Raw genomic sequence first — 26,068 nt, 5'->3', positions numbered from 1 at the left:
TGTATCTAATCAGTAAGCGTTATTTTGAAAGAGCTTTTGTTTTATAAACTACTTGTTATTAATTTGGTTTTAAGAGATAAGCGGGGGTTTTTTCTGGTAACGAACTGCCACGAAGTATAAATCGAGATTTTTACTTTTGTGTTGAATGAATCGGATACAGACATAGAATAATTACTAACTCCTTGCCAATGTACATAGATAAATTCTTTCATCAAGGATAATGCTTAACGTTATCCTTGACATTTAACATTATTGCCAATGTTTATCAGATGTCAAATTTTATCTCCAGAAGTTTCCTTTTGCATTGAACATTGGAGATACAGTAAAACATTGCAGATACAGTAAACATAGCAGGGTTTACCCCGGTGTATTATAAGCCTGGCAGCCCACCATGCTTTACTTCTTCATCTGATTTAACATTACTTATATGTAGTTCAATCTGGAAAGACTCAGATGGACAAAAGGGGAACAATTAAGATTTAATGACAGAATGAATAGCAGTTCTTTGGCGCTCGGACCCCGGCAGCTAATTTGAGCTGAGATTTGATGTGAACTCGATGAACATCCCGATAACCGATTACGGATGCTCTCCCCTGGGGCCCGACACTGGTGGTGGTGGTCAGGAAAGGGTGCTATCCTAGAGAGCTGAAGGATGTGGGTGGAGAAGGGGCGGTGGTGGGTTGAACGCTTGGGTGTGGATCCTTTTATGCTTTTATGCAGAGCCTGATTGCCGATTGAACGCGCCGGGTGAGGTCCAGCGCTGAGGTCAGAGATGAGCATGACGTCGATGGGCGAACGGAGGGAGCAGAGTCTTCCAGTCTGAACTTCCGCTTTAGCTCCATTTGTTGCAGCATTTTCATCAAAAGACACAAAATAAAAATAAATTATTGTATATTGAGTTAAAACAAAACAAACAAAAACATCCCACAAGAGGATTTGAACTTTGTCTATCACTTCCAGGAAACAATTGACATGCCGGCTCCGCCCCAATGCAAACGTAGAGCAATCCTCCCCCAAACATTCCAGGGTAATTGTCAGCAACTGACCAACCGGAGGTCACAATTTGTCAGAAAGTGTACGTCCTTTATATAGATGAACTGACTTTGACGATATTGAGTGTTTATCACAGCAGACTACCATATGTTAGTCAACACAAAGGTAACCGGTAGTAAGCATACATTTTTTTTATCATAACAGTGATGGTAAAATCAAGCCTTGTAGCGGTTAATTAGGCAATTAAATAAACACAAGTTAATTAAAATATTGCTTTTATTTAGTTGAGTTCTCAGTAAAATGGTCACAAGGTGCTGCGCGGTCGACTGCATAAACAGACAAAGGTCAAAACCAAACTTGTCATTTTATTTTAACGAAAGGTGCGGCGATGGATAGCAGCTGTTAATCATAATGACTGGCAGCTCTTGGTGTAACCACGGATTTACAGCGAACACTTTATACAAAGAAGATTAACATATACGTTATAAGTATGATTAAGAAAGATATAAAATATCGCTCCATATTTGCTCATACACTCTCATGTCACTCTCGGCTGTAGCTTGTTGGTCCTTGTTATCTCCAACATTTACATTTCCTTTGGTGAAGGATGTGATTCCTTCATCGGTTGAGGTGTACAACTGTTACAATGTACAACAAGAGCTGAACACTGCAGTGTGTCAACTTTTGTTGATTAAAATTTTTTGGTCACGGTAATGCCTTGAATCCAGACAATGTGGCTGTGGGCTTCTGGGCCTCACTGCCCCAAAGTATGGTAGTAGCAGTAAAGACATACTGCCATACCGGAATTCATTATAAGTTGCTTGTGTGGAAGATGACTTAACTTCACTTGGTAAATGTAGTGATCTCAAAAGGTATCATGAGACAAAGGCACTCCTGTGCAAAATCTTATGGTTTTCTCCACCAGCTCCACTTTGGGGCGTTCATTAAGGAAGGAGGAAAGTATTCCAGTTTTCTACATCCCTTGTCTGTTTCAATGTTAGTATACAAACTTTCAACATCCATGGTGAGAAGAAGGCTATTTTCCGTAATCATGTGTGTGTCTAATTTTTGTAGAAAGTCTGTAGTGTCCTTTATGTAGCTTGGGTGTTTGTTCAAGAGGGGATTCTCTGTTATCCATGAAGGTCTCTACCTTATAGCTTTGTTTCAGCTTGGGTTGATTAAGATTATGGAATTCCAGTCCAGGTCCAATCCAGTTTGTAGCTCTGAGCAAGAAACTCATTCTGTTTATTGGCTTATTTTTTTTATTTTTCTGAGGTGTATGTGATGACATGTTGACATACACCTCAGAAAGCATGCAGTTGCCCCCCTGCTAAACAAAGTAATATTATCTGGCTAATCGGGTCTTTTTTCCTTTAAGCTGTTGAGTAAAATCAGAAAAAAAAACACAAAAGAAAAAAAATCCACATAGTTAGATATTAAATATAGGTAATCAATTTAGGAATTGTTTTACTTGGACATTTTTTAAAATTAATATATTACCACAACTGATGAGCAAGATAAAATTATTTAAAAGTAGGTTAATCCATACCAGAGCCAAGACATCACGAACATCAGTATCCACACAGTCTGACAACGATATGGTTGCCATGTCTTCACTGCCACCGAAAAGCACATGGATGATTGCTGTACTTAAGCCAGTCAAACATGGTCCCCCATTCAAGAAAGAATGACCAATCATCCTTCCTGCAGTCACAAAAATGTTACCCTCTTTACTTGTAGAGGGAATAAGGTGGTCACTCTCTCCCTCGAATAGAAGTATTCTCCCTTTAAAGGAAGAAAAAAAAAGAATAGCAAACAGACATTCTACTTTATCCAAGGAAAATATAGTGCGAGGTACCTTTTTTTTTCCCATCAAGCAGGTAGCCGTGCTGCACTGCGTTACACAGCATGTGCAGTGGACAGCACATGCCGTGTAACGCCATCACCAATAGCAGAGTCAGCTGTTACAGTACAAAAAATGTGCTTTTATTAACAGATAAACTACATTGTTTTTTTTTAAATGCACAGTAATTTACACATGTAAAACTTACTAAGGAATAGTTCACCTATCAATCTGCATGCACACACACACATCTAATGACATACCTCAAAAGCACAAACGTCTCTCCCTGAGCCCTGCCCTTTGAAGGCGTGCCTTCTCAGTTTTTGTGGGAGTCACTGAACTGTTTTTGTGAGCAAGGGCACAAAATGTGTGGCTGTATATAATAGAGGCTGTGTGATTCTGTGGACTGGCAGAACTGGTGGTTGGCTGGTTGCTGGCACGCCTTGGTTGCCTTGACCAGCCCATAGGTATTGGATAAAATCAGAATCGACAGGTCAGGATTTTTACAAGATCGTTAATTTTTGTTCGGCCATGCAACTGCAATCAATGCACCTCACATACTATATGTCTTTTCATTTCTCATCCTGAGCTGGGGTACAATGTTGACATTTGTGACATTGTGAAAATGACATTTCTATTCATCACATTTGTCACTCATAAATAGACTACATAAGCAAGCTTCAAGAGTGAGAGGTTCACCACAATAAAAAAAATACTTCTACTAATTTTACCTAATAATCTAATCAAGGTTTATCTTAATCAAGATTAACCTTGATCAACTAACCTAATAACTTTGAAACATCAAACAACACCATCTATGCATTCTCATCAAATATTAAAATATTACATTACAAAAAGAGACGCTTACAGTGCTGCAATTACTATGCTGGTAACTAATGCAGGCAGAGTAATGGCACAAATCCATCAAGAACTTATAAGTTAGCTTAAACTTGGATAATGTGCAAGCCTTTTGAGATTGCCTTTGTTAACCTAAATTACACAAACAATATGTATAAAGCTTCATAACTTACGAGTAGCGATACTCCACTGGTTTTCTGTGACTGTGAGTAACTTATAGTCACTGAAAGTTGAAGGTGTATATCAAAAGTTAAACAAAACTCAAAGGACCATAAAACATGTCGGATATCAAACTTATAGCGTTCTAGTTCGTCTATTTGATCGGCAGCTTCCCTAAGAAGAACTGATACGGAACGTGCTAGCAATGGCGAACCATTGCTAGACTGCTTTTCGGAGGGAAAGTCGAGTAGTTCAGCGCTGCAGTTGCATCTAACCAACCAATAGGCTGCCATGGGCTCTTTGCACCTACGGCGTTGACGTCACATCTCCAGGAGCTAATGCGGCTCACTTGTTTCCGCTTTGAGTTACCATGACTGCTAGAAAAGACTGAGCCGTATTTCAGATGCAAATAAAAGCAATACTATGAACATTGTTGTCTTCCTAATATAATGGGCTTTTAAGTTTTAATTAATTTCCAAGCGATCCTGAATTAAGAAGATGGTGGCTTGTAAATATTTGCCACTACCAGTTAAAGCTAACGCCGCACAACACAAAGTTTGCAGCCTTCACTTCACTCCGGATCAGCCTAAAAATACCAGGGATACGGATGGTAAATAAAGGAGTCGTCCCTGAGTTATTTCCATGGAATCACTTCTGTATTCAGCCTGAAAGAGGAGTGTATGGGAACCAGTGAGCAGACCAGAGCCAGACAGCCGAGCAACTGATCCGCCTGTACACACTGCTGTAAACACCGTCCTATTTGAGCTCTTCATAAGAAACATGCAAAGGTAATAAAACGAAATAACACGGAGACCTTAAGGGACACTGCCATATTTTTCTAAAAGCAGCAACTTTTAGAAAAGCAGCACACCAGTTGTAGCAGAGCTACACCAGAGCTGCGCTACTGTTAAGCTATGAGGCTTGTTGTGCTTCGTCAGGCTTCGGAAGCTAAAAGCCCGAACCGTAATCTCCCCTGTTAGTCTCTGACACTAACGACAATAAACACACACAATATACTTGAAAATAAGATAAAAACTGTTAGAATGTTTAGATACTTAAATAGCACATTTTTATAAGAACAATGTCCGAGAATATTGCCTACTATCATAAGCTAAGGTTAATGTTAGCCACAAAGTTTAAGTAAAACTCACTTTCAGTGAATGTATAACTAGGCGTACATCTTAAAACCTTTCTTCAGCTAACTTGTTGGGGCTTCGGATCGATGTACAAACCTTGGCCAAGCCCTGCAAGCACCTAGTGTAAAATTATATTTTTATTGGATCGGAAACAATCGAGCAGTTTTTCCCCGAACGCGGAAGCTGAGGTGCAAAGAGTCCATTGTAGCCTGAAGACACCGCCCCGCATTATCATATTAAAGCAGAAATGAAAAGGGGAAAATAGAATGTGATAAATAAAAAAATAAGGAAATACTAAATGAATAAGGAAAATTGGAAATTGATTAAAATATATATATATATATATCTAAATAAAAAATGGGTGAATAAAAAAGGGATATATGAGACATTGATAAATGAAACTGGGAAATTGAAAATTGCGTTAATGAAAAGGGGAAATTGAAAAGTGGTTAAATAAAAACTAGATAAATGAAAAATGGATGAAGGGATAAATGAAAATGGGTAAATGAAAAATGGCTAAATTAATCTGGGAATAAATAAATGTATTGAATAAATATAAATGGGAATAAAAATGCCAATTATTCATTTATTTCACTCATTTGATTTATTTTACTAATTTCTTTATTTATTTCACCCATTTCATACCAAACCACTTACCAAAAAAAAGACAAACAACTTAGAGTAAGGTTTCAGAAAAACAACTTACCGAATAACCTACGCAGCAATTTCAAACATTGCTCTCCTGCGGCCTTCTTGCCATCACTGCGGCCTTGACTGCGGTCAAGTGCAACAAGTCGCCAAACTAGGCCTCGATAAACACTGACACGATTTCAAGCGGATCCACAAAAGTTTCAGTCATGGGCGTCATGGCCGTCCACTCGGATTCCGCGTCTTGGGAGATCAGAAAATATCATTTTTAATCCAGTTTCCAAAGTTCATGAATATCAGACCGACAGTTTTGTGTCTCTATGGGTGCGTTCACACTGCAGCCTGAAATGACCCAATTCCGATTTTTTTTTACATAATGCGACCTGTATCCGATCTTTTCATGGCAGTGTGAACAGCACAGGTCGGATTCTTTTCAGAATGTGACCCATATCCGATACGTATCCGATTCAAACGCGACCTAACATCCTGGCCGCATTCATCCGAACTGAACGTCACTGATTCTCAACAAATCTCACTATTCTGCGTCCTGATATGTGCAAGTGGGAAGAAAAACAACAACCATGACGGACTATATAATGATGAAGTTGTTAATATGCTGCTCCGGCCGGATAACAACTCCAAATGTGCAAGCTAAGCTCCACCGTTAGCCTCCATGTTTACTTCCGCAAACACTGAGCACTTCTTCTTTTTATGGCAGTTGGCAGAACACTGAGAACGCTGACGCTATTGCGCCCTCTACTGCGCATGCAGAACACATACAGGTCGCATTTACTGGCAGTGTGAACGGCCCTGGCAAAAAAAATCGGAATTGCCAAAAAATCAGAATTGAGTCACTTCAGGCTGCAGTGTGAACCCACCCTAAGAGTCCAGATGCTAACCGCATCTTTTTTAAAAACGGTCATGTGGAAGCTGCGTCATATTTTTATTCAGCATATCGCATGCGCGTCACGCTCATTAATAACAAAAATGGCGCCACTAGCCACTGTTGCCAGATTTGAAATTTTACTGTCCAAGCATAGGCACTGTTTAAACAGATAAAGCTAAACCTGAAAAAATTGCCCAACTGCAAAGAAACAGTACAAATCTGAACCTCTAATAAAACTAATTTTAATAGGACTATATGTCCTATTAAAATTATATATTTTTAGAATAATTTAGAGAACCAGCAAAATGTTATATTTATTTTTTTGTAATATAGGACCAAAGATGTTTTTAAATTTTCAAAATTTCAAAATTTAAATTTTCTAAGAAATAATACAGTTTTAGACAAATTTAGAGAAACAGTAAAAATGTATGTAAATGACAATAAATAACTTATGTAATAACTATTTAAGTGTGTCATTAAGGAAACTTATAACTCTTCACTGTCCATAGATCTGTGTGTTTTGATTCGTCTTTAAATAATGTGTTTATTCATGAATTGCTTATTTAAAAATGTACAATAAAGTTTTGTAAGATAAATGTTTCTTTTTCTTTCATTATTTTTTTGCAGATATAAGTCAACAGATCTTAATTAAATGTTCAGCTTGGATTTAATTTAAATGTAGATCATGAACTTCTTGTCGTTTTGATGTTTCTGAACTAAATAAACTTTATTTACTGGTCAGAATCCAGATCATTACCAATGTCAACTGTGATCTCCACAGAAACAGACACTCGGCCTTCAGCTAAACCGCCAGTCAGATCCACTTTTTTTTTTTTTAAATCATCTAGTTTCAACCATATTTATCATTTCTCAAGTCTCTTACTTAACTATGAACCATTTATTTTAAAAAAAGTTGGTTGTGAAATTACAAAATAAAAACAGAATTTTCTCTAGTGTTCTGAAAAAAAAAAAAAACTTAAAATAGCAGCAAAGCTGAACTGATCATATGCAGTGGTTGCATAAAACAACATGGTGTTTTGTTTTATGCTTGTGTATAAGTATGCAAGACAACAGCTCTTTGTGGCTACACCCCCTAAAAACGTTTTGTCTGCTGTCGGCTGTGATCCTGAATTATGTCATGGCAGCACAGTGCTTCCCATACATGGAGTGGGAAAAATCATAGCAGTCTCTCAGGTCATTGAACAATACAGAATATAAGCAAGCAAAGAGCTTCTTTATTATATTTTTATACAATCATAAGCCACAAATAGTGTTAAAATGTAAATGTTCTGTGTGTAACTAATGCCACATATTTTCTACATTTTACATAGTTATTAAACAATAACTATGGTTGGGATTGATTCTCTTTTATGCTTTTAGTGTAAGACAGTTCAGGATGCCCCCTTGTGAATTTAAATAATCCCTTCACTCCTTTCAGAGCTTGAGATTTATTGCTGGTGTGTTTTTCGCAGAAGAAAACATTTAAAACACATTACTTTAGAGCAGTAAAATGGCATGTAACAGAATCATGTCTTCTGATTGCTGGTTCAACACAAACACAAGTTTCAGACAAAATGGGAAGATTTCTGAAATAAAAGCTCCCGCTGCAGGTAAATCTGTAAGTCTAAACCATCAAAAGCCAAATAAACTCGTGGTATTTTCAAACTGAAAATGCATATTTCACTTTACGCTGACCCAGAAGAAGAGCTGTTAAATATAGTCATTTCCTACTATGAGCTCTCATTCATTTTGCAACATTTTTCTGTTGGATAATAAATTAAGGAGAAAAAAAAACACATCTGGAGAGCTGCTTTGGAGTTGAAAGAGCCGACTTGAATGTGGTGAAAATATAGTATATGTGGGATGGGAGACCTTTAAATACAAGAAACCATGCATGAAAAGAAAGTCATGCCAAATCAAATTTGTACACATCCCTTACCACAAAGAAACAGCTTGCATGTTAATTCAATACCTTTTAGACTTCAAAATAAAAATCAAATGAATGTTTTTATGCTATTCTGATTATATCCAATTACATACTGTTATATCAAGTAGACATATGTCACTAATTCAGTTAGTGATGGTGATACAAATGAAAATGTGCTGTATTTTTGAGATAGGTTTTACCTGTTTTACTTTATAAGTCAGTCTTATCACAATTTTAACGAAGCTTTATTAATCTGACCAAAGGAAATGCAACATGAAAAACTTTTAAAAAAATAATAACTTGCCACTTTAAACACAAATCAAATAATCTTTTATTGCCACAGGAACTACAAAAACAATGATGGAACAGGTTTACAAATCAGTCATCACAAGGCAGGAATGCATGTCCAAATGCGTCCAAGTATATAATGCATTCTTATAACGCATTTCTTAATAATTGTGGTATGAATGTAAAAACAGAAAAGTAAACACCAGTTGGGGAATTTAAGCATCTTTAGTACACATTTAGTTCTGTGCTAAATTGCTCGCAGCTCTTTTGTAATGGTCCCAATTCATGACTGACCGCAGTTCTGAAAGCTATGTTAATGTCATAAATTAAAGATTACTTATCAGAAAAAAATTGAATAAATAGGAATTAAAATTCATGCTTTTTTTTATGGTGTGAAAAATCGACAGAGAACATAATTTTCATGCAAAAGGAATGCAAAATGGGAAGGTAACTCAGATCAAACGTGAGGATCGCAGGTGTTTTAAACCAGTTACAAAGCAGAACTCTACATGCAGGCAGGTGGAAATAAATAGATTGTAGCTTGGAGACCCCTGAAACAGCAATGACTTAAGCACCACAGGTGTAAACATAATAATTCTAGGATAAAAGTTGGAGTCCAACAGAGAAAAAAAACTACAATTGACAACAAAGCTAGTTTTCATTGCAACTGCAGCACCGTCTGAGAAGGCAGCATTTATTTTCTTAAAGTGCTGGGTTTTTGATAATGAATTCCCCTGATCAATAATCACCAGTCTGTTCAGTAGCATTTGGTTGTTGACAAAGAATCAATGGAGACATGCATCAGGTTGTGTTGCAATTAGGAAGATTGTCCAAGAATTGGTGCCATGACGATATATGATTTTGTCACGGAATAAATATAGAGCAGCTAAAATGATAAACCTGTAAGCTGCTGCTCACAACCCCCACACACATTCCTTCAGACACACACCACGCATTCTGACACACAGACACATTCTCTGTCTTTTAACCGATTGCACATAGTTGGTAGAGGACGTGGTCCCAAGGCTTGTTCAGCCATAACTGCTCAGCCCGGACACTCTTTGAGGTTAACAGGGCCAAACACGCCCGATGACCTGTGGAAGGAGACTGATACGTCGTTGATCTTCATGTCCTGGATACATCCCACAAAGGAGGATTTGACAGGAAGCATCTGCTGCATCAGTGTCTCTGTAAAAAGAAATGGTCAGGTAGAAAGCAAATTTGTGCTAACTTTGTTTTAATACATGATGGCTTGTTCAAGGGTCGTCTTATATTAAACCCTAAAACAAATTCATCTTTTATTTTAATAGTATAATCCCACTATGATACTGTGAATTTATGTAATTGAGAAAAAAAAATCAATATAAAAAAATAAATAAATTGCATAACTTACTGTATTTCCTTCCTACTCTGCGGTTTGCTGATCGAGTATATGCATAGTGGATAACAGCCATCTTAATCATTCATTCATTCATTCATTCAACGAGTTGCGCTATGCAAAACTTTCTAATTAATTATGGTTGTGGAACCAATTGGAGAATTACTTTTGAATCTAATATGTATTTATTGTATTGTATTGTACAGTATCTAACCTACCTATATAAATTCTTAATGTTATGTTTGCTAGAAATGTATTTATTTGAAGTGGATTTGGTGGGTAGATCACTCAGTGAATTGTGCTAAAGTTCAAGAAGAAAACAGTGGTCATGTGGCCTACATACTTGGCATAAAATCCTTTTTACATGAAGTTATTACTGTATTTTTTTGATTACATTTAACTTAGCATGAATTGATAATATTATTAGCAGATGTTATACTATTGATAATTATAATGATAGTTGCCTCTGCTGTACATAACAGTGGCTTTAAGGTGTTTTTGAACCTAAAACTGTTTTGCATCAGATCCACCGGGAGTGTCTGTTTCTCCCTAACAGCTGGATGGCATATATAACTAATGGTTATTATAAAGACATGTTGATCACAAGATGTCACTCTTGACTACAATTTTATAACAATGAATTTTTGAAGATTTTGTTAACCGTCCTACTGACTGTATGATGACGATAACCTTTTTTTTTCTAGTTTCAGGTGTTAAAGCTTTTTAAATGTTGCTCTCAGTGAATGTATGAGTGAGTTTAGCTGAGTAGCTTTATTCCTTTAGCAATTTTATGACTTATGAAGATCAGCATACACTGGCGTTTCTTCAATTATTGTGTTACTAGTGGCTTTGTTGTAAAATTACACAAACAAATAGATTATTTCTTGTTTTAAGAAATTGTTTTTAAAATTATGGTAGTGTATTAAAAGATAATTATTTTTCTGCCTTTTTTGCACATTTTTACCAGATGATAATCATATTTCTTTTTAAAATTATTTATAATTTATTCTGAAATTCAATTGTGAATCTCACTAAGCTCTAACAAATTAAGAACATTTCGGACACCGATACTCACCAGGAATGCCACCGACATAAAGAGGATCTTTGGTCGAAGGGAAAGTAGAAGATGGTGGACCTATCTTGTAGTTGTCCAATGTGTCCACAGATAGTTGTACAACATTTTTTCTCTTGATTACTGGGAGAAAAGGGGAGGAAAGATTTGACGCCAAGTCATTACAGGCACATAAATAAACACTTTTTCACTGAACTACTTATGTTTTTACCAGTGCAGCAGCAGGTATCACAGCTTTCAGCTGAAAAAAATATTAACCCTTTCTGGTAACAAAATGACTCCTCCATTTCAGATGAGTCAGCTTTACTGGTCTTAACTGAGCAAACAAAATGACTGAGGAAACTGCTGAGGCTACTAAAACCTGAACCCAAAGAGAAAAGCATCAAGGCCGGGATGAGCAGAGGTCATCTCTGCAAATTCATTTTGAGGAAATAAACTGATTCTAAAAATTAAATGCTAGGTTATTTGATGACAGAAGATGCTTTTAAACTTGTTCCTGACTACAAATCCTGACTACAAATCCGTTAGTTATCAGCTAAAAATTATGGGCATTTTTTGACATTTGTTATATTAAGAGTGAATGAAGTTATTGTAAGCAAATATACTGAATAGCATAGCATCTTATACAGTAGAAATAAGCATTTTCACCATTCAGCACAGTTCAAATAAAATAGTATTTTTGACATGTGAGACATCTGAGAATCTTTTGACCATGGCCATTGTTCCAAAGCTTTATTCATAAATACAAGAAGACGGTAAAAAGTGACACCCTAGAATTAAATGTCGTGACACTGCATAAGTGTGCAAAAAAAAAATATTTTGCTCCATAATCAATAGATATTTTCTTTGTCCTCCTCACTGTTGGTCTAAGTTAAAAACACGTGACAGCATTATTTCACATTTGGTTCGATATTTGTGTTGGGTATTAGTACAATTCTACGTTTTGTTTCACCTGAAATTTTATGAAATATTCCATCGCATAAAGAGGTCTTTGGCTTCACTGATGTCATGTACTCTCCTTTTCCGTTGTTCACGTGCGCCACCACCTGCAAATAGAAACATATGCAAATGTCTCACTGTTAACCCCATTCGAATAAAGTCAACTTTGATAACAAAGGTAGAATCGACTGACTCTGAAGCTACCAATTTTAAAACCAAGCCAACCTCATTTAGAAACGACCTCAGCTGTGCTTAAAAAGATGGCCAAACATTTAAGACGGTTCTATGGCAGCAGAAAGCATCTAAGTATTCTCACCTCTCCTCCGAGCATATAGATGCTGAGAAAGTGGCCCATTGTGTTTACATGACTGCTGGAATCACCGACATGAAGCAGGAGTCCAGTCTGGCTGTGGGGACGTATGTTAAACAGCACCTCCAGGTCAGAACCAAAAACAAAGGAGTCATCTGAAATACAGAAAACAAATGCAGATAATATGAGTTACAAAAAAAAAAGTAATGAAGAGAAAACTTTTTTTTTTTTGAGTTTCCTAGTTTTTATATATTAAATCAAACATTTTTTCTAATATACTGAAATATGTCCTTAAAAGGCTTAAATCATAAGATAAAAAAAAAAAAAATCATCACCATCATCCAATTCACAGAGTACTATATAACTATACCTCATTTGCTCAAGTGAAGCACCAATGGTGTTCTTTTAAACCATAGATTAGAAATAAAAATGCAGTAGTAAAAGAGCACAAAAGTGATGTACTTACTGATTATGACATGTGCTCCATTTCCTGCAAAATACACCCCTTTTTGTGTCGGCCCCTCAAAGCAGGGTCCTGCACCGTAGTTTGACGATGGGTTTAACATCAGTGCTCCATTCATCTTAAAATTACGCACACAGCCGGACACGCTTTGCTTTGGCAGAGCCTTTGACTGAAAGTAAAAGTAGTATTTATGTCACTAAATTAGCCACAATTTTTCACCAGAAACGTTAACTGAATTTAGCTGTATTTTGCTACCTTTAACTCTTTCTGAAGGGATTCTGGCGCACTGCCCAGGTATGCAGGCAGGAGGAACTGCTGCATAGACTTCAACTCGGAGGTAGTCAGCTGACCATCCTGAGCTTTGATCCCGTCTACAATCAACCGGAATTTCTTCTTTTCCAAACTGAACATGACCTACAGACAAATACATTCAACACATGCTTTGCTTTGGTTTGCAAAATAGACTGAGTGATGCAGATGGCTGCTACAATATAGCTGAAACCGGATATAAAACTGTAAGAAAAAAAAACACAACTTTTTTGTCATTCTGCAAATCAGACTAAATGTTTTCTGTTGTTTATCTAAGATTACTAAAATTATTTCTATTTCTTAAGAATAATGAGAGGATTTATAATCCAAATGACAATGACATTATGGTTTTGCAAGCTCCTGGTGTGAAATCAGATCTGCACTGCTGTAAGGGAACATCTCAAACACACAGGTTTCTTTTGTGAATTTATGGGGGGGAAAAATCTGCTGAGCTATCAGGAGGAATAAATGCCATTTTTTAATCCTTGACTCTACCACATTCATTTTCAAAACTACACTTTACACATGTATAAACACAACAGGAATGTCCAACCATGGTACTATATAGGTATGAGGCGGGTTATGTTTTTCAGAAATGAATGCTTGTTTCCAAATGTGAGCATTAACATCTGAGAAAAGGAAGGGGCTATGTTAAATTGTAGGCTGAAGTTGCATTGCTAAGCGAATGCAATCATTTGTAGTGAAATACCAACAGGAGCTGAAAGGCCAATCAGAGAGGAATGACATCATCACACTAAAACCGACATAGACAGACAGGATGCTATTTTAAATGCTGAAGTGGACACAAATGATTTTTTCAAAACATGTCTGATTAAACAAAAATTGGCCATTATCACCATCCCCTTGCAGAAAAATCCCATAAATTTTACTTGCAAAAATCACACGAGCAAATTATGTACATGTGAAGTGATGAGTCACATGAAAAACGAGGATTTTGAGAAGTCTCATGGTAACCCTCCCCAGACCTCAAAAAACAAAACATGTCATACCTATTTTTTCACACGGATTTCACATATTTCTACATATGATACACATGTGTATCACATATTTACACATGTTTACATGCGAGAAAATTTGAGAGCAGAGCACAGAAAAAAGCGTGTGAGAGGAGATCCTAAGAGATCAACCAACGCTAAAGAGTTTCAAGGACAACTCTATCAACTACCAAGAAAATGTAGCATGTAAACTGTTCAAGCTTATTATTCCGATATTTGGCAAATGCAAATAATTTTAGTAATTCTACCTGACCTAAAACAGAAAAGATTATGACTGATGTTATTTCACCCATGTAGAGGTAAGAGTCTTTTTTTGCACCGCATGTAAACATCAAGTTTCAGCTATAAACACACAGAGGCTTGTATACGGTGATGTATATTTACTGACCGAATGCCACTTTCCATCGTTGTACTTCTCTCTGTTGAATATCTCCCTCTGTTTTCCCACAGAGAGTCTGATCCTGCCCTTAGACATGTACAACGCCAGATGAGACTGCCCTCCTCTGGTCGCTGCAAAGAATAGCAGGCCCTCAGGAGACCGAGTCCTGACATCCAGAGAGAAGTGAGGCCTGGATAGGATAAAAAAAAAACCCAACAATATTCTCAATTACAGCTCTGGTTTTTATTTGCACACTTGATATTCATAGATGTGAGATCATAAGGAAACTGGCCACTCACTTGGGTTGCAAGACCTGTAATGGTAGGCTGTAGCTCAGGCTGCTCACAGGCCCTCCCATGCGATAAGCATGTTGAAGCTTGGCTGGGAATTCACAGACTGAGGCGCTTTCATTTATTATTTGCTTCACGCTATCCTGAAAAGCAGCACAAAAACAAAAAAAGGAGAAGACTTTTAATACAAGTTGATATTTGAATTCCTATCAGTTGCAGGTCTCTGGATGGCTCCCGCCCTGCTGGGAAATAAGGCAGCATGCTTTCTGAGTTGCAAAAATTATCACAAGCATGTGTTCTGTCAAATGTGAAGCTTTTGTGACTTTAGATTTAGATTTTTATTTTTCTAATAGGCCTGCTTTGTCTGTGTTATTACTAGGCTATGTTTTTATTTCTAAAAGGAATGCCTGCTATTTTTTAAATCTTAAATTTCAGAAAACATTTTCCCAAAACTAAATAATTTTAATTGGAAATTTCAGATATTTGGGCAATATAATAAATCCCAGTTCATTCACTTCACAATAAAAGTCAGACTAATGGGACTTTCTTTTTATTCCCATGTAGTATTTATTTAAAAGGGCTTGCCTTCAACCATGAAGGTTATATTTATCCAATTTTGGCTCAAATAAAGGAAGTGCATCAAATGACATGCTGTTGATTGATGTTTTTAGTAGGCCAAATACAGTGGAAGTTCTTTGATTTTACACATTTAATGAATTTTAAAATATATACATTTTTGCCTATGACCTGCGCTTTACGAATCAGTCAGTGGATAACTGGCCAATTGGCTAGTGCAAGTTTATAAAAAAAACAAAAAAAACCTCAAATTCAGATTTTATTTGTCATCCACTCACCAAGTTAAGTCATGATAAGAATTAGTTGGACACTGTCCTTAGGAGGCAAACTGTTTGTTTCCATTCATAGTTTTGAATTTGAATGGTTTTCATCAGTGAATGTACTCAGTTCCTTTATGACCAACTCACTAGAATTGATTGTACCAATCTAGCTCATGTTCTAATAAAAATTAAATCAAACACAGATATGAGCCCATGTCCCCCTATTTTACTGTGACACCCATTTCTTCCCACTTTCATATAAAGCTTCATAAGAATTCACTTTTTCACTCTTAAACTTTGTATTACCTGATTTTGTTTTTTATTTGCGTCTGCATGTGTAGCGTGAAAGTGGCAGCATATTATTGTACTTCTGTGACCCCGCATGCAGCTGATAATTCATTATTCATTTTATTCAATTATTGTGAATCAAGGTTAATATATGGCTCCAAACCAAAATACCATATTGTTTACAGTGAGAATGAGCAAGCAAGGACAAGGGTGATTAGTGGAATCAATGTGTTGCAGATTTGATTTAAAAAAAGATAATCCAGAGGTGACAGTAAAGAAAAGTCTACATATTTTTACCTCAAGGTGAGGCTTATGTGAGTAATCCTCTTGCTATTTCTCAAGGTCTCTGTTTTTTTTGTCCTTCAGTGGATACTTAATGTATTCTTATGTAAATTAGTACTTCCAATCATTCAGTTTTAGGACTATTGTGTGAATTCTGTTGTGATAATCTCTTTCTTTCCTTTCTCTCTAGATTTTTGGGATCTAAAATCATCTTTAAAATGTGCAGATTTAACCATTTGAAATGTCAAAGGACTTTCACTGCCTCTCCAGTTATTTTAATGCAAGCAAAAAATGACCAAATGGATAGTTGCTCAAAACCTTTGCAGGAATAGTTGCATTGAAATCTTAGGGCTAACTCAGTTCAAATGAAAAAGCCAAAGTCTGATGCTCTATCTGGTACTATTGCAAACTAAAAAGCTGAAAATGCCTTTCGAGCTTTTTAACCTCATGTCTACGTGACTATACACAACATACTCACACTTCGCCCCTAACATTTCAGCCGATGCTGTGCACTTGATTACAGCAACACATCTCTTTGAGAATTTCTTTTCTTCCGGATATTTCCGTGAATTTGCACACTTTAACAGGTGTCTCTGCTTCACCTCGGCTTCTTAAGCTAAACTGTTCAGCATACGTCATTCACACATTTAGCCGGAAATGCAACTTCATGATTATTTATTATTCACACAGATGAAAGAGTGTTAGAAAAAGGTGATTAAAAAGTGTTGGAAGCGGCTGCTAAAATCAGCTATGATTAGAGCACATTTTCTTTGATTATGTAATCAAGCATGATTTAATGTGTCATTAGTGAATTAAAAACAAGGTGCTTGTGAATCACTTAGAAGGATTACATGGAAGAAAGCGAAGAGACGTGTTCCTTTCAGGGTTATTATTCACAATGTAGATGGTGAACACAAATAGGATGGACAAAGGATGAAGTACAATACATTTTGTTGTTTGGCATGGGTACTGAAGCATTCATACACATTTTTTTTTTATTGTGTAGAATACACAGTAAATAAATGAGCTTGTGCATATGCTAGAGGAAATCATAGGGGAGCAGCAGTCAGTGTTAGATTCATGTCGTCATCTGCAGGTTTTGGTCTCCTTCTTCTTCATCTCTAGAAAATGAGGCAGCAAAATTTAATACAGATAATGTCAAGTTGATAAAAGTGGCAGTAAGAGGAAAATGTAATTAGATATGATTTCCTTCATAAGAGAGGAGGCAAGCATTAGGTCACAAATTATTAGGTAACATCATGATATCTTCAGAGGGGAAAAAAACAAACAGATTAAACAAAAAAACACATTATTCTTGAGAAAATGTAAAATTATGTAAGTGCATAACATCAACGTTTTGAAAGCGTTCTCTCTCTATGGCTGTAGACATATATTGAATTATTTTATTGCACAAAACCTTTTTAGCTGAAATATGTCATATGAATGTCTGTTACCCCTCCCTAAAAGACTATGGAAAGAAACTCAGATTCGCATCAATCCAAGATTTCAACAATGACCCACATTTTATACCCATGTGCTTTGCAGTAGCAATGCTGGTCAGAACTGGAGCATATATGGCAAGCTCTTACCCGAATAATGCTAATTTCAGTCATTCATCACTGTGGTGAGTTACCAGCAGACTGAACTTTTCATGGAATGCTTTAAAATCCCTTCATTGGTGGCCCATTTACGAAATCTCCGTACTTTGCATGCCTCCCAGGGTCAAAGTGCTACCAAAACCTCGTAATTATCCATTCATTGAAGCCAGGTGTGCAGCAACAGATGCTGATTTATACCCTTTAGTTTTGGAATAATTAAGTATTGTACTAAGGACTACTTTCTGATCTGGAGTTCAGGTGTGCATAGATGTCAAACCTCACCTTTTTGTTGAAGCGGAGTTGAAAGGGATTGCTGACAGTGCACACATCTACCTGGACGTCTCCTGTAGCCTGGAAGTCATATAAGTTTGCAGGCTTGAACTCGTCTGACCTGCAAAACACAAACAAATCAGAATGAAATCACACCTTGGAGGAAACACGGTACAACAAACCAAACCACATAAATTTAACTCTTAAAGCTGAAGTAGATAACTTTTACAAAAATTATACTTTTTACACATTTCTTAAAAACTGTCATAATGCCATGACAATATAATATGAGGCAGACAATCTGAAAAAAATCAAGTTCCCCTGCTTCCTCCTTTTGGTCCTTATGCCATCTGCAGAGGTATAGCACTAGGCCAAAAACAACCAATCAGAGCAAGGAGGAGGCACTTAGCACTGTCCACCATCATCATGCTGCTCACATCCTCCCTCTTGCTCTCTGCTGCACAGAGCTGAATGCATAGGCTAGGAAACATGGCCACTATTGATGGCGGAGAAATAGTTTTTCTGTAGCAGTAAGTTGTTTCTCTGTCATTAGGATGGCTGCAGCAAACCAGTAATCTTGAGCAGTACACAAATGTGATTGACTGCGCTAAGACCCTCCTCCCAGATCTGATTGTATCAGTCTGGTAGCAGCGTATTTCAGCAGAAAGCAATAGGACCACCGGGAAGAAGCAAAGGAACTAAATTTGTTCACAAACTATCTGTCTCATGTTACACTGTCACGACATAGCGGCAGTTTTAGCAAATATGCAAAAAGCATTTTTATTAAAGTTGTCTACTGTAGCTTTAGAAGGCACAGAAAGAAAGAAAAATTACCGTCGAGTGTAAAAGTTGGAAATGCAGCCTTTGAAATTCTCTTTTCCAAGCCAAATAGAGCCCTGTGTGTCAGGTATGGACATGGTGCCACTCTCTTGCTGACCATAGTCTTCATCATCAATCTGCACTGCAATCCTTAAGAAAAAGAAAAAGAAAAAAAACCAAACATTTGTAGCAAAAATTATTTAAAATTATTTAAAATTTAATATTTTCCTGATTTGGATTAAATGTTATTTTATTTTTGGTTTTAAAATAGTAAGCCTAAATAATCACAGTTGTAACTGAACAACTACACACCTTCCAGTAAGCATTACTTGGTTTCTTATTACATTCCTAGAACACGTGAGACAAATTTTTATTCCATACCTTCCTTCTTTTTTGGAGACAGTCACATAGTGCCAGTTCCCGTCATTGTACTGTTTGTTTGATTTCCATTTAATGGTGTCAAAGTGTAGAATCACGTAGCCATTTTCCATTGCAATGTTTAACTGGTTTCCCTGGAGGATAAAACCACAATAAAGATTTCATTTCTTTTTGCATAAGCATATCAGAAAAGATGGTCATAAAGTAGAGAGGTAAATTCACCAGTTTTTTGTTCTGCAATATAATGCCCTGGCTCTCTGTGCTCTTGAATCCGAGGGACACCACAACGTTGTTTTCCAAGCTGAAGTCTTGGAGGTCTGCTTTCAGGGAGCTCCCCAAGCTGAACTGTGCTTTGTACGAACTCTAAACAGAGGGCATGACACATGTGATGATGCGTGAAAAAAGATTTTAGATAAGTCCATCTATGATTACAGTAGCATAATATCAAACTGAAAATAAAAATCCAAATGTTAATTTCATCAGATAAAGTTTAAGATGAAAAAAAGTAAAATTAGAGTCGCCTTCATTCAATCTTCCTTTCTCGATAGATGCATGCAAAGACAACTGAAACCAGCCACTTTAGTGCCACATCTTTTAATATGGTTTCATGTAAATCTCTGAGTTTTGTTGTAATTATTAGTAATATTTTTATATATTGCTTTATATTTCATTTTAACCGTACAATGGATGGCAGAGTAAACAATTGTATTCAACATTAAAGCTGATTTACTTCGGGATAAAAAAAAATAAAAAAAGTATACTTTTTGAATCTAATTAGAATGTCCAGGAACAATAAGTAAATATTTGACTTGTCATTCAAATAAGGCTATTTTTGCTAACCAGAGGTCAGGGATTGGCTTCTCAAAAAGCTGCTTGGCTAAACTTGCCCATATTTACAGCAGGAACAATAATGAAAAAAAAAAAACAACAACAAAAAAACTGACTGGCTGAGAACTCCATCTTTCCACATCATACAGAGAGCAGGGTTGTAAAAGAGATCAATCTCCAAAGCTCCCTGATAGACAACTGCTGCAAAGTGTGGCCTCAAATTTGAAAGTCTCTGGGACAATTATACATCTTCATGCCAGCTAACAAAAAAGTATTCCTGCCCGCCCTCACAAAAAGAAATCATTATCATTAATAGAAATAAAAGCTCTAAAACATCAGGCTGTGTGTAATTAATCTACTAGTATGTAATGCATATCAATTAGAGGCAGAGTTATTGAAATCAATTAGCTTTTCAATAATATTCTAATTTACTGAATGGATCTGTGCTCTTCCTCACAGTAATAACAATATTTCAGTAGGTCTGTGTAAATAAGGTGAAAGTCATACCAGTGAATCCTGCAAGCAGCCTTTGCTGATTCCCACTGGTTCATCAGGTGGCCTAAAATTGTTGTTTACCTTCAAATCTTTCAAACATCCCTTGTATGGTGGAGTGGTGATGTCCCACCTTTAATTAAACAAACAGAACAAAACAACAGGTTATATACAAGTCTCATTGAAACAGGATGGAAATACACAAATAAAAAACAATGCTGATAAGGATGTACCTTTGTCTGATCTCTTGCGTTACACCACCAATATAGAAATCTTTAAAGTTGTTGAAATCGTATTCAGTGAGCGAGGCCGTAAGTGGCGGGGAGCCTGCAATAACATTTACTTTCCCAGGCCTATAAATTAGCCTAACATTCAAAAAATCAACTGGAACCTAGAAAAAAAAAAGTGGAAAAGATACAAATAAATTGTTAATTTTGAAGGGAATAAAACTCAAAAGAAGACCATCCAGAAGAAACAGAAGAAGAAGAAAATCTTCCTTACTGGGAACACTTTGTCTGATCCTTTAATTGGTTCTGCGATCAAGTTACTTTGAATAGCAATGTAACCCTTCTCTACAATCACCATTAAGTACTTATTCTGTGTCACACAGGAGAAAAAAGAAGTTGTGGTAAACATTAATTAGGAATTTAATTAAATGCTAAATGTATCAACATCACAAAGATCCTTTACCTCATCTCCTGTGAAGAAGAGTAAAGCGTTTTCCACGCTAGTCTTGACACTTATGTCAATAGTTCTCGGCTGTTCGCTTATGGCCACTCTGCCATATCCGGTGCCTTCATAATAGTCTGAGTCGACTGGACTTACGGTTCTAGAAGGAACCAAGCAGAAGACAGGAAAAACCATGCAATCAAATTCTGAAAATAACACATAGACTCACTGACATCAAAATGATATTTCAAATTTGTAGTCTCAGTACCTCTTGCAGGGAGTCTGGACATTGATCTTTTCTGCTTTTTGGAAATTGTAGAGACTCACGGCCTTCTTGTTAAAGGTGTAGAACTCGATGCAGCCCGTGTATTTTGGAAACCTCATAGAGAGAGGAGGCTGAAGTGAAACGGAGCACAAGAAAGCATTTATTTCTGATGACTATTCTGGACACAAAACCGTCTGTAAACTGAATGTTGGTAGATGTGCTACAGCTCCTCACGGTGAAGTTGGACGGGTAGCCTCCAACGTAGAAGACAACGTCATCAGGACTGAATTTCAGGAGGTTCTCGTTCTCCCCTCCTTTGTTGGTTTGACGATGGCTATACTCCTTATTAGGTGGCCCAGAGGTTATGTCTTTGGTCAGCTTTAGCTCCACATCTTGGTAAATTCTAAGTCAGGAGAAAGAAAAAAACCAAAGGACTTTGTGATTATTACATCTGCTCATCTTTCAACAAAAAAAAGAAAGATGACACTAGCGGTATCTACCTATTGCCACAGAGTTGACTTAATATGGTTGGAGAACCGTAAAGTTTTTGGAAGTGCTTTCTTCATATTACTGCTACAAATGTTAACATATGTAATTGGAAATGGGCACAAAAGACCAACATAAAGTCTCTCTGCACTCTACACACAAACATCTCTGGACCTACGACTTTTAGTGTCGGCACTGCACAGTGCTCCACAAAATTTCAAACTTGCTATATTACCTGACACTGGTTTGAACTTCTTCCTGGTTTCATCCCTGATCTATGCATAATGTTCATGATGGTGCTTATTTACTAACGATTTCAAACCCGTTGAGGTCTTCACGAAACACCTGGATTGATACCGAGATTACATTACAAACAGATTGGCTGTATTTACCTAATCAGTGACGTCTGAATGGAATTGGCTGCGTTGAATTTCCATTTGGGTTATCAGAAGACAAACGAACCTTTGATTTTCGAGTTTAAATTTATAAAGATTTCTGGAAAACATTGATCATTTTCCTTGCACTTGTATGAACTTTGTGTTTGTTTGTCTGTTACATACATTTCTAATAAAATACAATAAAATGTGTGGCAAAATGAAACTAAATGTTGAAGAGACACGGTGAGAGCTGAGCTGAAGTAAGGTGGCTCACCTGTTAAGATCCACTTTATCAAATGTGGCCGGCTGAGGGCTGGAGGTGGAAATCAAGTCAGACTCCAGCTCGTACTCCTGTCCGTTCAGCTTGTACAGGCCATACAAGCGATTTTGCCTCAACACCATGCCTATGTAATTCTTTGAGGACTGCAGAACATAGTTTTGTTAGTCTCGTGAGCAAAATTACAATCTAAAAATCACCGCGGATACTGATTCACTCACGTCTCTGTTGCCAAGGTACAACACAAACATGTCTTCAGTCTGTCTGCGCCTGCGTTTTCCGTCTCCTCTCCCGATGGGTCTCTGCAGCGCCAGAGACAGGGTTGTGTAGGCCTTCAGGTCATCTAGATTCTTCGGTGGGCGCAGCTCGATGTGACCATCCCCGGCAAAATTCATGGGGATTGCAATCTGAAGAGGAGACGAGACAAGATGTTATACAGACATGTAGATCTCACCTTGATTCGTTAAAGAAATAGATTGTGCTGCTCTGTGAGAAAGTATTTGCCCCCGTACAGATTTCTTTTTTTTTTTCCCTTAAATGTCACACAAAACGATTCAAATTAATTTTGATATTGTAGAACGATAACTTTAGTTAATTTAAAAAAAAGTTTTAAAACTATTAATTCACAGGTTAAAAGAAGTAAACGATTCAAACCAACCTGACCCTATGTAAGTAAGAAAATAATCCCCTCCATGAGGTAATAAGTGGTTGTGCCATTCCCAGCAGCAACAAATGCCATCTTGTGTTTGCAATAATTGCTAATGAGTGTTTCACAACATTCTGACTCTCTCTACTTTGCAAAATAGTTTTTTTTCCCTTATCAGCCACAGTTGAGGGTTTTGGAGCATGAGGAGCCTTTTTAAGATCTTGCTTCAAGTCTAGATTTGACTAGGACACTCCAAAACCTTCATTTGGTTTATTTTTGAGCCATTCAGAGGTTGGTTTCAGCTCAATGATATTCATGGTTCCATCAAATAAGACAGGTTATTATGGCTGCAAATGAATCCCAGAACATCACACTACCACCACCATGTTTGACAGTCACTACGATGTTTTCTTTCCCAAAAACTACATTAGTTTAATGTCAGATGTAGAGGGACACGCGCCTTCCAAAAAGTTCTACTTTCGTCTCAAGAGTGCACAGAATATTTTCCTAAAAGTGTTAGGGTTCATCCAGATGTTGTTCTTTTCTCGCTTTGAAAAGAAGTTAATCATTTGAAAACTATTAATAAATTCTGTCCGGTATTAACACTTAATTGAAACAGCGAAACAGAAACATAAGAAGTCGGACGGGGTGCAAACTTTTTTTTTAAGGAACTGCATTTGCATGCAAAAGGGTGCGTTTAGAGCGATTGACTGCACGCACCTTGTCAGCTGCATCTCTGGCCTGCTCAATAAGTTCTTTGATCTTCATTATGTTTTCAGATATGTTACCGAGGCCTGAGAACCCAGAGGTCAGGTTTTCAACCTCAGAGATCTTATTGTTCAGTGACGGAATTGTTTTCAGCAAATCCTTTACTGTGTTTAAAAGGTAAGAGACAGAAAAGTTAAATGGGTAAAATAGCTTTACATTTTTATTCACACAGAAATATATTTAATATGACCGTTATCAAGGCAAAGGAGAAGCACTTCATTACAAAAGAATCAGAAAACTCACCAGACTGGTCCACGTCACTAAGGTCATTGCTTAGATTGGCATTAACAGGAGATATGTTGATATTATCGATCTCCTTCCTAATTTTATCGAGTTTGTCCATGGTCTCGGCGGCCGTGTTATTGGCTGAAGCTGCTTTCCTCTTGGCTTCGTCAATCATATCTCCAATGGCATCTGATTGGAAAAACAAACAAACAAAAAAAAAACGATGCTTAACCGTTACAGCAGACACAAATGTCTTTCTCAGACAGACGTAGTATAAAACTTTGAGGCATGTCTCATGAAGTGCTTTGCAGTTCCTGTCAGCATATGATTTTGTCTGGTGAAGTAAGTTTATGCTACTATCATGAGTAATGGAAGTGCAGATGAATGCTCTAAGCAAGCCCTTCACTTAAAGTAACTTTTTCAGTTTTTTTAATCTCTTAAATTCTTATAATCCGTACAATAATAAAAGTTGAAATGAGTAAATCTGGACATAATGCAATTTTTTCTTTTAATGTTTAGTCTATCAATAAAAATAAACAAAAACAATCAAAATTCTTAGTCATTTTTAAAATATTACTGAAATCTTTCCTAGTCTTCATAAACTCATTATTGTGAATGAATCGTCTCGTGATCCGAATGCATTGTTATAATCCCAATAACATTTTCTTTACACTGATTCTAAATAATCGTTTAGATTTTTTTCCTACTCCACCTCTGTTGGTGTCATCTAATTGTGTCTGAACATCAGAGAGGCGGTCCTTAAGATCATTTTTCTTTTCTTTTGCTTTGGCCAGACGATTCTTCAAGTCATTGAGGTCACTTGCAGTGCCTGCAGCAAAAACAAAAAAAGAAAAGCAAATAAGCTTTTAGTTTTTTTTTTTTTTTTTTTAAATCATGTATGGAAAGGGAGTCCAAGTACCCTGGAGTTCTCCTTCTGACTTCTTAGCGTCTTTCAACAGGGCACTGCTCTTGTCCTTTAGTTCTTTGGCTTTGTCGGTGAGTTTCTCTTTGTTTACAGTCTAAAAAGGAAAACAACAATTTCCAAAATGTAAGCTCCTTTGTTCCACATTTCGTCATTGCCATGTCAAGTGTGCATGTTCTGTTCATGTACTGAATTTAAAAGCTTACATTAAGGGCGTTATCTGCAGCGTCTTTGGCCTCCTTAGCTGCTGCCTCTGCAGCTTTAATGGCATCTGTAATGTTCTTATAGGCCTCAATAGCATCCTTTGCATCACGCACCTTGGGAAGTTTGCTTGCATTCTTCATAGCACTAATGAGATAACATGGTTCTTAGAGATTTTTTACAAAAATATTTCCAAATATCATGACTGAACTGCAGTGTTTGAACTTTAAAATCAACTATGGAAAAGATAGAAGACACTATAGCTCTGATTAATCTCATCAATATGCCTTCAATATGCAAACGGTAATAAACTTACTCCTCGATTTGTTTAGCCATCTCGGATAGCTTCTTCGCATGCTCCTCTGCAGCCTCCACAAGGTCCTTCTTTGCCGCTGCCTTGGTGATCTCATTCACCTTCTTGGTCAAATCGGTCTTGGCACCATCCAGCTGTGCAGCTAGAGTCTCAAACTCCTGCAGAACCAAAAGAAGGCAGAGCGTGACGTACACTGGGTTACAAGAAACATGGAATTGTCACCGACTTTGGTTC

The 26,068-nt window shown here is 36.9% G+C and overlaps 1 protein-coding gene across 3 annotated transcripts in view; it reads right to left on the bottom strand.

The window, feature by feature from the left end:
• Window positions 1-8,757: 8,757 nt before the first annotated feature.
• LOC103479641 (laminin subunit alpha-3) overlaps window positions 8,758-26,068 on the bottom strand; it is a 69,721-nt gene continuing 52,410 nt past the window's right edge. For 2 of the 3 annotated variants that reach the window (XM_081598785.1, XM_081598786.1), the window contains exons 52-77: window positions 25,838-25,992; window positions 25,527-25,668; window positions 25,318-25,417; window positions 25,111-25,227; window positions 24,417-24,587; window positions 24,126-24,277; window positions 22,981-23,166; window positions 22,757-22,905; window positions 21,854-22,022; window positions 21,623-21,750; window positions 21,376-21,514; window positions 21,187-21,282; window positions 20,919-21,076; window positions 20,701-20,818; window positions 19,588-19,728; window positions 19,369-19,499; window positions 19,003-19,137; window positions 18,181-18,289; window positions 14,904-15,037; window positions 14,614-14,794; window positions 13,156-13,314; window positions 12,904-13,069; window positions 12,444-12,592; window positions 12,141-12,234; window positions 11,192-11,311; window positions 8,758-9,926 (exon numbers count right to left, since the gene is read on the bottom strand). In XM_081598785.1, coding sequence (XP_081454911.1) covers window positions 9,784-9,926; window positions 11,192-11,311; window positions 12,141-12,234; window positions 12,444-12,592; window positions 12,904-13,069; window positions 13,156-13,314; window positions 14,614-14,794; window positions 14,904-15,037; window positions 18,181-18,289; window positions 19,003-19,137; window positions 19,369-19,499; window positions 19,588-19,728; window positions 20,701-20,818; window positions 20,919-21,076; window positions 21,187-21,282; window positions 21,376-21,514; window positions 21,623-21,750; window positions 21,854-22,022; window positions 22,757-22,905; window positions 22,981-23,166; window positions 24,126-24,277; window positions 24,417-24,587; window positions 25,111-25,227; window positions 25,318-25,417; window positions 25,527-25,668; window positions 25,838-25,992 — 3,642 coding nt within the window. In that variant the 3' untranslated portion in view covers window positions 8,758-9,783. Of the gene's footprint in view, window positions 9,927-11,191; window positions 11,312-12,140; window positions 12,235-12,443; window positions 12,593-12,903; window positions 13,070-13,155; window positions 13,315-14,613; window positions 14,795-14,903; window positions 15,038-17,174; window positions 17,422-18,180; window positions 18,290-19,002; window positions 19,138-19,368; window positions 19,500-19,587; window positions 19,729-20,700; window positions 20,819-20,918; window positions 21,077-21,186; window positions 21,283-21,375; window positions 21,515-21,622; window positions 21,751-21,853; window positions 22,023-22,756; window positions 22,906-22,980; window positions 23,167-24,125; window positions 24,278-24,416; window positions 24,588-25,110; window positions 25,228-25,317; window positions 25,418-25,526; window positions 25,669-25,837; window positions 25,993-26,068 lie in introns of those variants that run through there. The other variant, XM_081598787.1, reaches the window with a different exon arrangement.

This window comes from Poecilia reticulata, chromosome 17 (genome assembly GCF_904066995.2).
Source record: "Poecilia reticulata chromosome 17, P_reticulata-male-v2, whole genome shotgun sequence".
Lineage (NCBI taxonomy): Eukaryota > Metazoa > Chordata > Actinopteri > Cyprinodontiformes > Poeciliidae > Poecilia > Poecilia reticulata.
The sequence above is the reverse complement of the archived record's forward strand: the minus strand, read 5'-3'. Positions and strand labels throughout refer to the sequence as shown.